At 46.4% G+C, this 18,336-nt stretch overlaps 1 protein-coding gene across 5 annotated transcripts in view; it reads left to right on the forward strand.

Moving 5' to 3' along the window:
• The window catches only part of GGTA1 (glycoprotein alpha-galactosyltransferase 1 (inactive)), a 67,013-nt gene that overhangs the window by 41,638 nt on the left and 7,039 nt on the right, over positions 1-18,336 (forward strand). For 3 of the 5 annotated variants that reach the window (XM_060101444.1, XM_060101443.1, XM_060101440.1), the window contains 4 exons: positions 3,195-3,283; positions 9,408-9,443; positions 11,192-11,257; positions 11,947-12,048. In XM_060101444.1, the coding sequence (XP_059957427.1) occupies positions 3,204-3,283; positions 9,408-9,443; positions 11,192-11,257; positions 11,947-12,048 (284 nt within the window). In that variant the 5' untranslated portion in view covers positions 3,195-3,203. The remainder of the gene's footprint in view (positions 1-3,194; positions 3,284-9,407; positions 9,444-11,191; positions 11,258-11,946; positions 12,049-18,336) is intronic. The other 2 variants (XM_060101441.1, XM_060101442.1) reach the window with 2 other exon arrangements.

An 18,336-nucleotide genomic window follows, 5' to 3' on the forward strand; every position in this document is an offset into this window, starting at 1 on the left:
TCCCCTACATCGGCAGGCAGACTCTCAACCACTGCGCCACCAGGGAAGCCCCTTTTTCTTCTTTAACTGGATTTAATAATAAAGGTGATGGAGCATGTGAGATCCAAGCCGGGAATCATCTCAGAACGTTCTTTGAAAAGAATTGGAGAATAACCTGTCCCCTGAAAGGACACATCTCAGTGCCATTCTCATTTTATTTCATGTGCTCACCAGACATTTATTGACAGCCCCCTCTGCTGTCTGTGGGGCACTGGGGATTCAGGGTTGAATAAGAAGACATCCTTCCTGGGACTTGCCTGGCAGTCCAGTGTTTAAGATTCCATGCTTCCAGTGCAGGGGACATGGGTTCCATCCCTAGTCAGGGAACTAAGATCCCACATGCCACGTGGTGTGGCCAAAAAAAAAAAAAAGAAGAAGAAGACATCCTCTTGGCCCTCAGGAAGCTCAAATGAATGATTAGGAGAGACAGAGCCAAACGTGAGCTGCCTCCCAAGGTGATGTGTACAGCAACGTAAACAAAGTGATGGGGGGTGCTTCCCTGGTGGCGCAGTGGTTGAGAGTCTGCCTGCCGATGCAGGGGACACGGGTTCGTGCCCCGGTCTGGGACGATCCCACATGCCGCGGAGCGGCTGGGCCTGTGAGCCATGGCCGCTGAGCCTGCGCGTCCGGAGCCTGTGCTCCGCAATGGGAGAGGCCACAACAGTGAGAGGCCCACGTACCGCAAAAAAAAAAAAAAAAAAAAAAAAAGAAAGTGATGGGGAGCTGGAGAAGAGAAAGGGGGCTTCGCTGGTGGTCAGGGTGGAGTGGGAAGTGGCTTCACAGAGGCGGTGACATTGGCTCCCACGTGTCCACGCTTGTGTTTTCTCCACCTCCTGGTCCTCTCCTTCTCGCCCCCTCCTCTATCCTACCTCTAAGTGTCGGCATCTTCAAGCTTCAGCCCAGGGCCCTCCTTCCTTTTTTTCTCTCTACATTCTCTCCTTGGTAATCGAATTCATTCCCTTCATGTTAAATACTGTCCTGGGTCCGTGGACAGCTCCTCCAACTGCACAGCCCGCCCACATCTCTCCCATGAACTTCAGACTCGGAAGTCCACTTGCCTACCTGTCTCCATTCAGGTGTTCACACACTCCTCGAAATACACACATCCAAAGGGCAATTCATGATCATTATCCTCCAAGCCTGTCCCTCCAACCCATTTGAGGAAATGCTACAACCCACCTGCTTAAGCAGAAACCTTGTTTCTTCCCTCATCCCTGATGACTAAATTACCAGCCAAATCCTATTAATTCTGTCTCCAAAGTATATTTTGAATGAAGCCACCCTTTGGGGCAGGCCACCTCCTCTTTGTGGCCATTAAAATAGTCTGCTCTTGTCCTCTTATCTGTTCTGCATACCCAGCGCTCAGATGGGTCTCTCTGAATGAAGTTGGATGAAGTGATTCTTCAGCTTCGGATGCTTTGGTGGGTCCCCACCCACTTTCCATGCCTTTCCAGGCTCTGACTGCCCCTGCCCACCCTCTGGCTGCCTCCTACCACCACCCCGCCCTCGTTCCAGCCACTCAGGTGGGACAACTTCACTGTTTTTTTCTTGTCCAGGTTTTTTGCTTTTGTGTTATTCCAAACACAAGAAGCTTTTTCTCGGTCAGCCTGGTATAGATGCTGTTTCTGAAATATTCTCACCCTTTCTCATGGCACTTTCCATCCTTTTCCATCCTATCTTCATCCCATGGGAAGCTTTAAAATCACCTCCCCAGTGAGGCCTTCCCCGACCACCCAAATTAAGGTACTTCCCAAAGTGTTATTCCACACCCATCACCCCTTCCCCCTTCAATCACCATTTCATGCAGCAATCAAGAAATATTTATATACCTACTGTGTGTCGATTGTGTGGGTGTGGTGGAGAAAAGCTGGCTGGGAAGTGGTTGATTGTAAAAGACCAGAGCGTTTTCCCCTCTGAGGATGGGCATATAGGCAGTATATCAAGGGCAGCAGAGCTCAGGAATGGATGGTTCCCCAAAATCACATGCCAAGAGGTGGGGCGATCTGAGTCAGAGGCAGCTGACATCCATGGGAAACATTAGCTAGACCCTCACTCTAGAAAAATGGTACAGATGAACTTATTTGCAAAGCAGAAATAGAGTCACAGATGTAGGAAATAAACTTATGGTTACCAAGGGGGTAAGGGGGGATGGGATGAAGTGGGAGATTGGGATTGACATGTATACACTACTATGTATAAAATAGATAACTAATGAGAACCTACTATATAGTACAGGGAACTCTACTCAGTGCTCTGTGGTGACCTAAATGGGAAGGAAATCCAAAAAAGGGGATATATGTATACAGATAACTGATTCACTTTGCTGTACAGCAGAAACTAACACATCATTGTAAAGCAACTATACTACAATAAAAATAAGTAAATAAATAAATAAATAAACAAACAACCCCCCACTCTCCCACGTCCATGGTGAACCTTGTGATCAATTAGGATACTTTCCCTCTGAGCCTCCAAGTGGCCTTAGCGTCCTTCCCAACCCAACCAGCCCCGTCAATTCATTGAACTGGCTAATCTGCCAACACAGGCCTATGCAGTTTAAGGTAGAACCTGCTCCTTAGCTCTCATTAAATATTCATCAACTTTTCCTTTTAGAAAGGATATGGGTAGAAGCATTTCTTTTTTTTTTCTATTTTTTTTTTTTTTTTTTTTCTTTTTGCGGTATGCGGGCCTCTCACTGCCGTGGCCCCTCCCGTTGCGGAGCACAGGCTCCGGATGCGCAGGCCCAGCGGCCATGGCTCACGGGCCCAGCCGCTCCGCGGCATATGGGATCCTCCCAGACCGGGGCACGAACCCGTATCCCCTGCATCGGCAGGCGGACTCTCAACCACTGCGCCACCAGGGAGGCCCAGAAGCATTTCTTAAAAACCATATCCCGGGACTTCCCTGGTGGTCCAGTGGTTGAGACTTCGCCTTCCAATGCAGGGGGTGCAGGTTCGATCCCTGGTTGGGGAGCTAAGATCCCACATGCCTCACAGCCAAAAACCCAAAACATAGAACAGAAACAATATTCTAACAAATTCAATAAAGACTTTAAAAAAAAAGGACCACATCAAAAAAATCTTTAAAAAAAAAAAAAACTATATCCCATTCTCAATATTTAATCTATTTTTCCCCCTCTTCTTTTCTTTTCCCAGGAGAAAATAATGAATGTCAAAGGAAAAGTGATTCTGTCAATGCTGGTTGTCTCAACTGTAATTGTTGTGTTTTGGGAATATATCAACAGGTAATTATGAAACATGATAAAGCAATGTTAATGAAAGTCTCCTCTAATCTCCAGGTATCAGCCAAGTCAGCAGGTTGAATTAAAATTAGGATTAACTGACACCATAAAGAAGGGATTCCATCTTTCCTGTATCCCTGAGCCCTAGACTGTCTTTAAAATCATTAGATCCTTTTTTTTCTTTTTTTAAAGATTTATTTATTTTACTTTTGGCTGCGCTGGGTCTTCGTTGCTATGCACAGGCTTTCTCTAATTGCGGCGAGCAGGGGCTACTCTTCGTTGTGGTGTGCGGGCTTCTCATTGCGGTGGCTTCTCGTTGCGGAGCACGGGCTCTAGGCGCGTGGGCTTCAGCAGTTGTGGCACGCGAGCTTAGTCGCTCTGCAGCATGTGGGATCTTCCCCGACCAGGGCTTGAACCCATGTCCCCTGCATTGGCAGGCGGATTCCTAACCACTGCGCCACCAGGGAAGCCCAAAATCATAAGATCTTCATGCACCTTCTAAGTAATTAATTATCTTCCTTCCTGCCATGTTCCTAATGTCTTGATTTTTATACTTTTGCGGTTCTGGATAAGAGTAAGGTCATATTAAGACCAAAATGTCATATTAAATTATTTATATGACCAGATATGGAAATTACCTTAAGAAATTTCAGACAGGAATTCCATGAGAAATCCACCCTGATTTTTGCAGTCCTAAAATATTTGCAAAGTTTAAAGGAACAACTCAAGCTTGTTGACTTTGGTGCAAAATACACTCTGAATTGCTGGTGATTCATTTGTGCCTGGCAAAACTTTGGGGTATTTTGTCTTTCTTTTAACCCTGGAAAGCAAAATGAATTAAATATTTCTGAGTTTTCAAGTTCATCCGTGGATTCACCCCAAATATTTGAGCTGCTTCTGTGTTTTTGGAAACTACCAATGCCTCGGAGATTCCAGCTGCAGAGGCCTCTGACAGAAAGGAATCTCCGCAAGTGGCTACAAAAATGCACGATGGTTTTGACTTAAGAGGCATTGGTACAGCTCAGCCTTTCTTTCAAAAAGGCCACCTTAGGGCTTCCCTGGTGGCTGGCGCAGTGGTTGAGAATCTGCCTGCCAGTGCAGGGACACGGGTTCGGGCCCTGGTCTGGGAAGATCCCACATGCCGCAGAGCAACTAAGCCCATGAGCCACAACTACTGAGCCTGCGCCTCTGGAGCTTGTGCTCCATGACAAGAGAGGCCGCGACAGTGAGAGGCCCGCGCACTGCGATGAAGAGTGGCCCCCGCTCGCCGCAACTAGAGAAAGCCCTCGCACAGAAACGAAGACCCAACACAGCCAAAAATAAAATAAATTTTAAAAAGGCCATCTTACAATTCTGGGCCAGGAGAGCTGTCTCGTCACCACTGATATTTTCATGGTGAAGTGTCTTAGAAGCCTCCCAAGTTCAAGATGATGGCCTGGATGAACATTAGAATGTCTCTTTCAATTCTTAAATTCTAAGATTGGATGAGCCAGCAGGACAATCTTGGCCACTTATAAAGGAACTGCACCTTCAGGTACATCAGTAGAAGGAGGATTCTCTAGACTCCAGAGCTGTTATTCCCCGGGGTGCTGCATAGATCTCACGGCTTCTGGAGTGTTATCCTGTTTCATTCTGAACAAATTTTAAGAAAAACAAGATAAGCTAGAGAGTGACCCTGTTGAAGTGGTCTATAAACCAGGTCTTTTGAATTGAAACTGGGTACTTAGTCCAAAGAAAAGATGACTCAGTGTTGGATGCAGGGACCCTGGGGCTTCCTTAGATACTTGAGGGCTGAGGAAATATCCTCACTGGAGTCTGGAGCTAGGCTGCCTGGGGCTGGTCCTGTGCCACCACTTACCCCCTCTGTGACTTTGGGTAAGTTACTCAGCCACTCTGTTCCTCAGTTTCCCTATCTTTAAAAATGGGAGAACAAACTTATGGTTACCGGGGGGAAGGGTGGGGGGAGGGATAGTTAGGGAGTTTGGGATTGACGTGTACACACTGCTGTATTTAAAATGGATAACCAACAAGGACCTACTGTATAGCACAGGGAACTCTGCTCGGTATTATGTAACAACCTAAATGGAAAAAGAATTTGTAAAAGAACAGATACACGTATATGTATAACTGAATCACTGTGCTCTACACCTGAAGCTCTCACAACATTGTTAATCAACTATACTCCAATATAAAATAATAAGTTAAAAAAAAAAAAGAAACGACCGATGAATAGGGGGCTCTTCTCCCTGTCTTAGTGAGTGTATTTGTGGAGCAGACCAGTTTGCATACCTGTAAAAGCTTTAGTAAACCTGGATTATTTTTTTTTAAATGGGCATAACAGTAGTACCTGCTTCATAGGGTTGGTGGATTAAATAAGTTATTGTGTATAAAGCGCTTAGGGCAACACACTCAGTAAATGCTAGCTGCTATCACCATTATCATCATCATCATTACCGCCATCCTCATCATCTGCTCAGAGGGGAGAATAGGACAGGGGATTTTGGCAAATAATAGAAGGAAGAGCTCTAGCAGTTGGAAGAATCCAGCAGAAGAGCAAGCACCCTTTGGGTTCCTCCCCTGAATTGAGTTGCTTGTGTCGGTAACCTTCAAGCTCTGAGCGCTTGGTTGGATAACCTTGGTGTTTTGAATTGCAGCCAGAGTCATACTTCCATATTTTGGGTACTTCACAAAATTAAATTATGGGAGCCAAAGGCCCAAATGTGCATCTTGGCACTGGCCTCTCATAAAGAGGGTTATTTTGCAGTGCTGGGCACACTGTTCTCTGCACAGTAACTGGAGTAGGTTCTGGCTGCTCTTCAGGGCCATAGTCTGGCACCCAGACTGCAGCCACATAATTCTTCAATGTGAGGAATCTATTTGAATGTCTGCAAGAGGTTTAAAAGGGAGCAGATTCTTCGCCACCCTGTGAATTGGCCATGTGATGATCTGAGGTGAGCTGAGGGCACTAACCTTAGACAGGTGGGCAGCACTGTAGCTAAAAAGGGTTGTAAAATAACTCAGTTGAACACATCAACTGATTAGGAAAGAGAACTATTGTCAGTAGAGCATCCTGAAAGAATGTTTGATTTGAGGCTGGATAAAAAAAAATTCTTAGAATTTTAGAGATGAAGAAACTTTAAAAGTTATAATAAAGTAATGATAGTGAGGGTGATTTTGATGATAGCAGCTACTAGTTATTGAGCATTTGCAGGTGCCAGGAACTGCACTGTACATTCCCTCCAGTTCTTAAAATAGGCCTGCAAGTAAGTATTAGTCAGCATTTCCAGATGAGGAACACTGAGTCTCCACAATGTTAAATGTGAATGTTCAAGGTCACATTTTCAGGAAGATTTAGGTCTGGAGCTGTCTGATTGCAGCCCATTCTTGACCCACGATTACAACCCTTCCTTTAGTTGAGAGTTCCCATTTTTCAAGTGACAAAATGGAGATCAAATAGGTGAAATGACTTAACAGTGAATTTCTGTCCAAGTTCTAACTAGAATTCAGATCTGATTCATCGTCTGGGGCTCCTTCTTGAGCTGGTTGTTCATGCCGAGTGCTGTGAAGGATACAGTGTGAGCCAAGGAGAATTCCTACCCTCAAGGGGTTATGCTCTGGATGGAGCAAACAGACGTACACACCAATAAACCAAAAATGCAGGACTTCCCTGGCGGTATAGTGGTTAAGAATCCACCTGCAAATGCAGGGGACACGCGTTCGATCCCTGGTCCGGGAAGATCCCACATGCCATGGAGCAACTAAGCCTGTGCACCACAACTACTGAGCCTGTGCTCCAGAGCCCGTGAGCCACAACTACTGAGCCCGCGTGCAATAAGTACTGAAGCCCGCGCGCCTAGAGCCCGTGCTCCACAGCAAGAGAAGCCACCGCAATGAGAAGCCCATGCAACACAACGAAGAGTAGCCCCTTCTCGACGCAACTAGAGAAAGCCCGTGCGCGGCAACAAAGACCCAACACAACGATAAATAAATAAATAATTTTTTAAAAGTTAAATTTAGAAAATCAAACCAAAAGCCTAGATAAAGTTAAATTAAAAAAAAAATAGCCAACAATGCGAAGTGGAGGAAGGACATCAGAGGGAGAGAAAAGGGACCAGGAGAGTTCAAGAAGGCAAAGATTATGTTTGGCTTAGAGAGGGATCTATTTTTTTTGCCTTTATTTACAAATATTTATTGAGCACCTACTGTGTGCCAGGCACTGTGCTAAGATCATACCAAGGAAGGCACAGAAGAGGTGGCATTTGAGCTGTGCCTTGAAGGATGAATATGTGTCAAATGCCATACACTGCAGCGTGGGTGTTGCTGTGACCTGAGATGTCGAAGGCTTCTGGGAGAGGAGGGTGCAAAGGGCAAGATGGCAAAGTAAAAGGTTGGGACAAGGTGGTGAATCTGAATCTACAGATTGACGCCCTGAGTGCCAGGTGGGGGTCTGAGTGCTGAGCTGCAGCGGGCCCGCCCCCTCCTCTCCCCTCTTCCTTCCTCCTCTTGTAGGGCGTGGAGTCAGATTCCCCAGGTTCAAATCCTGTTTCTTCTCCTAGCAGTAGGACCTTGAACAAAACCACTTAATGTGTCGGTGCCTCTGAGGAAGAACAGAATCTCCTTCACTGATTGTTGTGAGGATTTAATGAGCTAATACATGTCAGTTGCTTAGAACAGTCCCTGGCCAAGTACTAGCTATTATGAATATTGTCAGATCAATAAACAGATTTAGAAACAAGGGATGTTAGAGCTTGGTCCACAAGTATTGAGCTCAGAGGGGAAACCATAAGTGGAAAGAGAGCATGCATTTTACTCCTACCAGGAGATGCGGACCCCCAGCAGGGGCAGGAGGCAGAGTCTGAAACAAATATTAGTCATTTATTTTTTCCAGAGATGAGGGCAGCTGGGGCCAGAAAGGCGCTGAGCCAGGGCAGGTGCCTGAGCCCAGGTCCAGAACTCTTTCTACCAGGCTCTCTCCTTTTTATTCACAGGGAGGAGAAGTGAGCAAGTAAGGTTTAGCCATTGGGCACAGCTTCCGTGCACAAAACAATGGAGGAATCTAGTACTACAAGTCCTGTCCCTTTACCCCCCAAATGTCTCTCAAGTCAGTGCAGTCCTCTCCCTCCATCTCCCTGGCTGCCTTGACCTGGGCCTGGACCACTGCCAGCACCTCATGACTAGTCACCCATATCTACTCTCACAAGGCCTACAGATAGGACCCTATTCGTCTCCTGCCTAAAATTCTTCAAGGGCAAAATCCCCAGCAGGCCCCAGCGAGGGGACCTCTGGCTACTTCTCTGTTTATTTCCTTGCACATTTAAGTGCCTCCTTCCTTTCTCAGGGCCTCTGCATATTTTTGTCTCTGTTAGGGACACGCTTCCCACTTCCTCTTCCCCTGGACTCCTATTTATCCTTCAGAACTCAGCTAAAACATTATCCCCTCCTCCGGGAAGCCTTCCAGGTCTTCCTGTTAAGTGCTCCTGGTTACTTATGCTTTTTTTTTCTTTCTGCTCTCTCCCCACTAGCTTGTCTGTATCCCAAGGACGCATAGGGACTGTGTCTGTCTCAGTCAGTACCATATCCCCAGCACTTAGCATGTAACACACTGTCAGCAAGTATTTGTTGAATGAAGGGAGGTGGTCCCCTAGAGGAGTCATACAGTTGCTGGTCCAGTCTCGTAGGTGCCTTCAGATGGTCTCACTGCCTTCGTTAGCTAAAGAAATGCCCTTTGAGGCTGCTCTGTAGAAGGCTCTGAGCTGGTGGTATGCTGACTCTGCAGTCGTTGGTTTTAAGATAATCCTGGGTGATTCCTGAGCAGGTGGCAGGAGGGGACCTGTCTGTGGAGCCTCTCCCTCAGCAAGGCCACCCTGGACAATGGAGAGCTGCCATCTTTTTTTTTTTTTTTTTTTAAACTGAGATTTGAGATTCTCCAGAGACCTTCCCACCCCTTGTTCTGAGTAATCCAGAAGTGACTGAAGTCCCTTGATATCATTGGTTCTATCTCAAAGGAAGGTGGAAACCTGGGAGTAGACAAAACCCAAGCTCTCAACTCAGCCCAGGGCTTCAATGATAATGGTTTTCTCCAAATTAAAAGTAACATGATATGTTTTTATTTCTCATTTGCTTTTAGCCCAGAAGCCTCTTTGTTCTGGATAAACCAGTCAAAGTAAGTGCTTTGAATTCTAGATATCTACGGGATGCCTCCCATGTCCACTCTGGCACCCCTACAGTCCATTCTTAACATGGCAGGTGGTGATGCAGCTCTGGTCACAGGTGGAGGGGAGGGGTCCCAGGGGTCTGGCCTGTACTCCTCCAGCCCCCTAGTCTTGCCTTTATAGAACCGTGACTCTTGTTTTGTCCTTGCTTCTCATCAACTATCTATCTCTTTAAGTAGTGTTGTCTGGAGGACATTCCTGCCTTGCTCATAAAAATAATCAGGGTAGATATTGTCCATTATGCAGCCCACTACATGTTGTATAAAGACCCCTGCAAGAAATTTTGTTGAGACAAAGGATCAGGAAAAAAGTTTGGGTTTCCCAGTGAACTAGTGTGTGTAGGAGGAGGAGGAGGAGGAGGATGATGGTGATGATTGGCAGTTAGGACTCTGAAAGCCTTCATTTTTCTGTCTTTGTCTTGGTTGCCAAGAAGCTCAGAGCAAAGTGTTGTGCTTAGCTTAACTTGCACTCTCCTCGGCCTTCATTTCTGATATAATTTCTCCCCTGGTGTTAAATCCTGGCTTTTGTGCTTACATGCCATGGGGTCTTGGCAATTTGCTCAAACCCACTCAACCAATATCTCAGCCATAAAATAAAAATAAAGGTAAAACTTTTATTCTCACAGAGTGGCTGAGATGACCCAAGTCATGTGAAAACACCTACCTGAGTGACTAAAATATTCCTCTGTTTCCTTTTGTTTTTGTTTGGTTTGTTTAGTTTTGTCTTCATTCTTGTATTGTTTCCCTATTTATTGTAACCATACCTTCTTTTTCTTTTTTTTAATTTTGGAAAATTTATTCATTTTATGCAAGTGGGAAAAAGAAAAGTAACTATACCTTCTTAATCATAAACCATCTCAAGCACTTCTTGAAAGTAGATGGGCTTTAAAATAGGCTTCTTATTGTTTATACCCATTCATGCCTCACCACCTTATTTGTCCAACCGAAGAGCATTGTATCCCCTGGCTTCCCCCTCTTTTCCCTCCTCCGGAAGGTGCCCCCCTTGGAGAGACTCTTACCATGAATGTGGACACTTCAGCATGTGCATGGTGAAAGTGGTTCTGATTACAGATTGCTGAGCTTCTTTCTGGTTTAGAGACCCTCAGATTTCCTGAGTCTGTCACTGCTGACCTTTGTAGCAACTCAAATTCTCCTCATTTAGCAAAAGAGATCATTCTTGGAAACGTGCACTGTTTTCTTGAAAGATGCCGACTTGCTACAGTAATTTTCAACTTAGAAAGCTCTCTTACGTATGCTACTTTGTTTAGTCTTCAAAGCCACCTTCATGGTAGATTTATTATTGTTGTTGTTATTATTAGCATCTGACTTTTCAGAGGAGAAAATCAAGCTTCAGAGAGGGAAAATGTCCGATCACAGTCACACCACTAGTAAGTGGCAGATCCAGGACCCAGACTTATGTATTAGTTACCTCCACATCTTGTCATTCTTCTCTCCTTCTCTCCCTGCTAGGGCTCCCTGGATGAGCTGAGCGCCAGGGGACGCCCAAGGGAGGGGAGATCCAGGGAGTGTCAGGTCCATCCTCTCTCATTCAGCTAGAGCGGTGTCGCTTCGGTTCATTTTATGAATTAGTGATTTAAAAAAAATTTTTTAAGTGACCTGCCATAAAAAGAGTTTGGAAACCCCCCAGTTTGGGACTGCCTTATTTTCTAAAAACGTTTGTCATCTTTTTCACTTCTTAGAAACCCAGAAGTTGGTGACAACAGCATTCAGAAGGGCTGGTGGTTTCCAAGCTGGTTTAACAATGGGTAAGGCGGTCAGACGATAGTCTGTTTATCCACCCGACACTATAGAGTCCAAATAAAATGGTTTCATCTGGGGATATTTGTATATGTAGAGCTGATTCACTTTGTCATACAGAAACTTAACACACCACTGTAAAGCAATTACACTCCAATAAAGATGTTAAAAAAAAATAAAGACAAAAAAACCAAACAAACATGGTTTCACAGCCATAAACTCAGTCATTTGTCTTTCTGGCCTATTGGAAGCACCCAAGGACTCTATTTCATGGTTGGGGCTGGGACATTAAGTTTGGTTTTCATGTTTTTATTTTTTCCCATTTAACTTGAGGATGAGTGAAATTCAGGCTAAAGTTGGGATTGCAGGAAAGACTGTCATACTCTAAAACGTTTTCATGAGGACGGTTTTATGAAGTTTCCCTCCCCCTGAAATAACCTGATGGTTGTTGGGTCATTAAATTGCTAACTGCGCTGACCTGGGAGGATAATAAGAAAGGTGAGTACTGCACCTTTGCATCAAAAGTACGTCTTTATGAATAAACGTTTAGTATCATGAACCTTTCTCCAGACATTCACTTGGTGCACATGTTCTCTGCCTTGGCACCCGTTTTTGCAGGATCCTCACTCACCTTCCTGCCTTCCTCAGCTTGTTTTCCCTCCCTGCCTTCCTCAGCTTGTTTTCCCTTTGTATGTAGGACCCACAGTTACCACGAAGAAGAAGAAGACATAGACAAAGCAAAGGAACAAAGAAAGGAGGACGAAGAAGAGCTTCAGCTCTTGGACTGGTTTAATCCACAGTAAGAAAAGAAGCATCGCCCCAAGTCCAGTAAATCCATAGCTCAGCAGTGGTGGGGGGCTGCATAGGCAACGGTGCCGTGGAGAGTGTTCCTGACTGAGGAGACAGAGTCTTAGCATCTATTAGACCTTGAAAACAGATTAGATGAGAAACTGAGAGGCTGGATATTTTGACTTAAATGCTTGAGCAACAACTACAGTGATTCTGACAGCAGTTAGCCAGCGGCAGCAAATGAATCACAAAATACTGGGGCTGGAAGTGTTCTTACAGGCCACGGGGTGTTGTGGAAAGCCACAGAATCTAGAGTCAGAGCAAGAAAATTCTGTGATTCGGTGAACTCATCTGTAAAATGGCAGTGATGATCCAGAATCTCATAGGGCCATGCACGCATTCTTTAACATACAACAAATATTTATCAAACACCTGTGATATGCTAGCTGGTGTTTTTCAGACTACTGGTCACTACCCATTAATGTGTTCAGAAATTAGCTGAATGGGTTAAAAACAACTTTTAAAAAAATTGAAATCAAATAGAAAATCAGAAGGTATCACATGAAGTAAGTATAGGTATTGTTTAGTGGAATTTTTGCTTCCGTATATATGTGTATGTGCATATGTGTTTGTGACAGAAGATGTATTTCTCACTATGAGTCATGGTCAAAAATTCTGTACTAGACATTGTGTTAGGCACAGGAGACAGTAGAAATCAATCAGTATGGTTATATTCAAGAAGTTCACTGTCCTGTAGGGGCACTAGGTGTGCAACTAATATTTGCCATGATTAGTAAGGAGGTGTGATCAACCTGACTTAGAAGGATGCGGTTTGGGGGTAAGGAGGTAGGAGCTGTCTGGGATGACCGTGAGGCCTGAGAGACTGGTGGGTGGTGGTGCCATTGACCAGGAAAGGGTTTGTTAGTGGTGGTGGGGGCGTGAGGGGCGATGAGCTCAACTGGGGATGTATGTGGATTCAGGTACTTGTGGGGCATCTGGACAGAGATTCACAGGGTGCCTGTCTTGGTCATTCAGGCTGCTATAACAAAATACCATAGACTGGATGGCTTATAAACAACAAAAATATTTTTTGTACAGTTCTGAAGGCTGGGAAGTCCAAGATCAAGGCCCCAGAAGATGTGGTGTCTGATGAGGACCCACTTCCTAATGTATACACAGTCATGTTCTCACTGTTTTCTCACGTGGTAGAAGGGAAGAGGGAACTCTCTGGGGTCTCTTTTCTAAGGGCACTAATTCCATTCATGAGGATTCCACCCTCATGACCTAATCACCTCCCTAAGGCCCCACCCGCTAATACCATCATGTATGGGATTAGGTTTCAACACATGAATTTTGGGGGGACACAACAGTCAAGTCTATAGCAGTGCCCATAAGTGTGGCAGAAGATACGTAGTAGAGATGTAGGAAGAGGGGCCATCAGAGTACAGGTGGCAATGGGATCTGCAGGCCTGGATGAGGCCACCAGGTGGATGTCTGACATCAGCCTTTACAGAGCCAGTGGAGGAAGAGAAGTCTGAAAAGGAGCAGGAGCGGCTGTAGAGGTAGGAGGAGGATCAAGGGAGAGTAGTATCTATTCCAGCATGAGGGGGCTTGGGCTCTGGAAAGACTGAACATGTTCTGGCAAGTTCTCTTATTGTTTTGGGATAAGGGATCCATGTCAGTGTGAAAGGATGGGGAATTTTGGCCTCCCATGTGTCATTTGAAGAGCTGGACAATGACATAGGGTAGCCATCTATGAGATGCTAAACCATTCCTGGAAATGTAAGAAGATGGAGGCACTGTAGCTTTGACAAGCTCCTTAGATGTGTGTGTATGGGGGGGTGGTGAGACACCCTGCCCCCATGCCCCGTGCCAAAGGCCAGCTAGATGAGCTAGAGATGGTCGCCAAGCTCCCTTCAAAGGAGGGCGGCACACTTTTACTGTGATACTTGTGCTTTGCTGAGTGGGACTTGGAAGGCGGGGCCGGGGCTGAATTACTGGGGTCAGAGAAGAGGAACAGCTCACAGCCACCAGCTGTCACTCTCTCCACTCTCCCCCACGCACGGCTCAGTTTCTCCTCCAACAACTGGCGAACAGATATTTAAAGAATATTGATTTGTAGTGACACCAAATCTAAGCCTTCTCAGGAACTAAAGTATATTTCTTGCATAACTGAATGAAAGATGAACAATTGAATAAACAAATATATTTATAGGAATGTATCCTTTTCTGTAAACTGTCTGAAACATCTTAGTATACTGTGTATACATTTTTACATCAATATCACTTACTCTCTGTATCATCACATCCTCTTAATTTTCCTCCTACTTCTTCCATTTCCCTTCTCAGTCTCCTTAATTGGGGCCTCTCCCTCTTCCCAGCCATCAAATATTAGTTTCTGGAGGTTGAGTCCAGTATCCCCATCTCTTTTCTTTATACCATCTTCCAATGTGCTCTCACCCATTTCCATGGCATCAGACACCATCCATGGGAGAAGGACACCCACATTTATATCTTTAGTCCAAAGGTTTTCCCTGATCCCCTGCTTGTGTCTGACTGCCTGCCCGACACCTCTGTGTGTCTCACGTGACCCAGGTGGAGTTCTTGATCCTACCCCACCCTCATTCTTCTCATTCCCCATCTCAAGCCAGAGTGCAGGAGACCTCTCTGATTCCTCCTTCATCCGCTCCTTCATCCATCCCACAGTCTAATTCATTTACATGTTCTGTTAACTCTTCCCTGCAGATTCTTCCCACATCATCTCCTTCTCGCCATCCCACAGCCACCACCCTTGTTCATGTCACCATCAGCTCTTGGCTACGTGCTGCTGCCTGGAAGGAGTCCAGTAAATAACACGTTGTATGCATTCCACACCTGTTTTGAACTGCTGCATGATTCATAGAACTTTAACGCTTCCTCTTCCCCATCCTTGGGGACCACAACGTACCCATAAATAAGTACACAGAATGTAAAAGCTACCAATTACTTAGCTAGGTGTGTGTTTGGGTTATGGAGGCCCTTTTATTTTGTGGGAAACCTTTAGCCTGTACTGGTGGAACCCCACAAGCTGAAGTAACACAGTGGGTGCCCTGCTTGGAAAGAAGGCATTTGGGCAGTTTCCCATCTTTCCTGGTACTTTTTCCTCCTTTTAGAGCCCCATCTTGGTGACCTTGGACATCTTTGGCTCTTACACATGTGTGGTTTGCCTGCTGTCACTTGTCTTTTTTTTTTTTTCAGGGTGGGGTGGGGTGGGTGTCTGAGCAGAGATTCATCCAGGAAGCTGATCTCGATCATCTCCCCACACCCCATCTTCCTCCCCACGGCCTGCGTTTTCAGCCTGTCATCTGGCTTCCTAGTCAGGGTCGCTGACATGTTGGAATTGCCCGTGGAATTTAATAATTCACAGCTGGGAAATAGAACATTTTAATTTTTAATGAAACGTTAATTTTAATACTACTGCTTTTTTTTTTTTTTCCTGCTCAAAGGACTCTTCCCAGCCAAGTAAACAAACTGGACACTGGTGTCCTGACTCAGTCTTTCTAGAAGGTGTAGACTGAGTGGTCGTGCGGTGGAGGAGCATGTGGTAGACCACCTGTCAGGACTGTGAGACTCTCAAGGGGTAGGACAAGTCTCATTCCTCTGATCTCCGTGCTCAGCTCTGGGCCTGGCACAGAGCAGAGACTTAGCAGATGTGCGTGGTGGGGCTGAGGGCCCTGGTCTGGCCCCTCCTGTTGATTAAATGGCGAGAGATGTCGTTCCCTTCTCCTTCTCGCCTACCCCCGCTTTCTTTATTTGTGAAACGGGTGAGGACAGCACCCGCTCTAGAAGGTAGTTGCGAGGATTCAGTGAGAGAATGAAAGTCAAGGACAGCCCCTGTACCCAGAAGTATTAAATAAGAATACCGGCCTTTACCTCCTTTTTCTCTTCCTCTTTTTCTTCCTTTTCTTAAAAATGATATTACCGGCTTGCCAAGTGTTCAGCTCACGCATGGCTGCATGGCTTAGCTGATGGCCTGGGACAGAACTGCTGAGAGATCCTTGACAGGCAATGGATGAGGTGACAACGCATGGGAGGGTTTGTTTTTGTTTTTGTTTTTTTTTGCGGTACGCGGTCCTCTCACTGTTGTGGCCTCTCCCGTTGTGGAGCACAGGCTCCGGACGCGCAGGCCCAGCAGCCATGGCTCACGGGACCAGCCGCTCCGTGGCATGTGGGATCCTCCCAGACCGGGGCACAAACCCGCATCCCCTGCATCGGCAGGCGGACTCTCAACCACTGCGCCACCAGGGAAGCCCTGCATGGGAGGGTTTATGTTCAGAAACATTGGTTATAGAAGGATAAGTCGTGTGTGTGTGTGTGTGTGTGTGTGTGTGTGTGTGTGTGTGTGTGTGTGTGTGTTGGTTTGAAATCCAGTCATTCAACAAAGCTGGGAGTTTTATCTGACTAAAAGCATCACATAGGCTTCTAAAAACAAAACAAAAAACCTCATCATTTCTCATTCTGCACTGATAAAAAATGCTGAAGTAGTAAGTTGAGTGGAAATGACTGACAAACCTGTGTTTTAACCCCAGTTCATCAGCCTAGCAAATAAATAAGCAATATAAGAAGCAATAGATACAGTGGTTCAGAGCACAGACTACAGAGTCAGGTTATCTGGGTTCAAATCCCAGCTTGGCTTCTTACTAGCTGTGTGACCTCAGACAAGTTATTTAACTGCTCCGTGCTGCAGTTTCCTCATTGATAAAATGGGACTCAAAATAGCACCTACCTCTGAAGGGTGAAGCCCTTGGTACTGTGCCTGGTTCCATAGGAAGTGTCCAGTGTGTGTTCGTTACATCATTAGCTGTTTGGCCTTGGACATGTTAACAAGCCTTTCTGAGCCTTGGTTTTCTTATCTGTACAATGAACATAATACACGGCAGGGCTTTTGCAAGGACTACATGAGAAAGTGTATGTGAAAGTATCCCACACAGGTTGGTGCAGAGTCCAAAATAGCTTCTTTCATGATGGAAGGAAACCAAGAGCAGCTCTCCCTGTGCAGCCATGCAGCCATGCAGCTGTCTTACCCGGGGTGGGAGGGCAGAGCTGGGGTGGGGTTTGAGACTCCAGACAAGGTGAGGAGGGCTGCGAGAGCAGCCTGGCAGTGTCCCTCCCCATCTCTGGAGGAGATTCACTGTGTGGGGAAGAAGGAAGCAGCCCTGAAGCTGAAGCAGGGCACAGGGCAGGGGTGGGAGGGCTGAGTCAGCTCCAGAATAGGAGTGCAGAGCTTGGGGACAGAGAGAGAGGAGGCATGAGTGAGACTCTACTGGGGGTTGGGGTTAGCAGGGGGTGACCCAGCCTTGCCCAGCCTCACTGGAGAAACTCAGCTTCGCCCATGGGGGTCGAGTCTAAATGACTGTGTTTCAGTTGCTACTTCCCAACAGGCAAGTGCAGTCACTTCCAGAGCAAATGGGGGTCAGAGCTGAGTCTCCGCCGTCCCACTCCCATCCCCCCACCCCGCCTCGGGCTGGGCCCCAGCTGCTACTCAGCCTTTCTGCATTTACTCTTCACAGCTTGGTGTTTTGTCGTTGTTGCTCTTACGTTGTTTCCTGTGTTTGTGTTGGCTCTGCCAAGTCCCTTTCAAGTGTTCTGAGTGCAGAGAACATCCTCCCCCCCCCACCTCCCCCAGCTTTGTGCCTTTAGTAAAGAGGCCACGTGGTCTGAGAGAGGTCAGAGCAAGAGCCACAGCCTGCAGGGTCCCTTCTTTCCTGGGTGACTGTCTCCTTGTTTGTCAAATGAACGATAAACACCAGAACCCCCTTAGTCTGGGGCCCTTTTTGCCCTATAACCAGGTTCAACCCAGAGATCCCCTTCTAGCAAAAGGCAAATTGAAACAGCGGCTTCTTCCTCTTTCAGCTCTCATGGCACTCTCTGGTCCCCCTGCATCAAGCACTAGGGTTTTCTCAGGGTCAGATGGCACCCACAGGGATGAAGAACACCCAGAGATGCCACTGGCAGCTTAGGAAGGGGCTGGGGAGACAGCAGGAGAGATTTAGAAGGAAGATGAGGACAAGGAAGGCAGGAAGGCGGGGAGACAGAGGGTTTGAGTTGTACAGGTAAGGTCCCCACAGGGTCCCCCAACGCAGCCCTCAGAGACACCTAGGCCAGGGTCTCCTGTCCCTCGCCCAGAAGATGATGCAAATGTCGTACCACCAGCCGACTGTTTGAGGTTAAACTACAGTCGAGATTCAAGGACAGTCACCATAAGCCACGGCTGACCCATTTTCCCTCAGAGCGTCTCTGCCCTACCTTAAAAGCCATC

The sequence above is a fragment of the Mesoplodon densirostris genome, chromosome 6, assembly GCF_025265405.1.
Source record: "Mesoplodon densirostris isolate mMesDen1 chromosome 6, mMesDen1 primary haplotype, whole genome shotgun sequence".
NCBI lineage: Eukaryota > Metazoa > Chordata > Mammalia > Artiodactyla > Ziphiidae > Mesoplodon > Mesoplodon densirostris.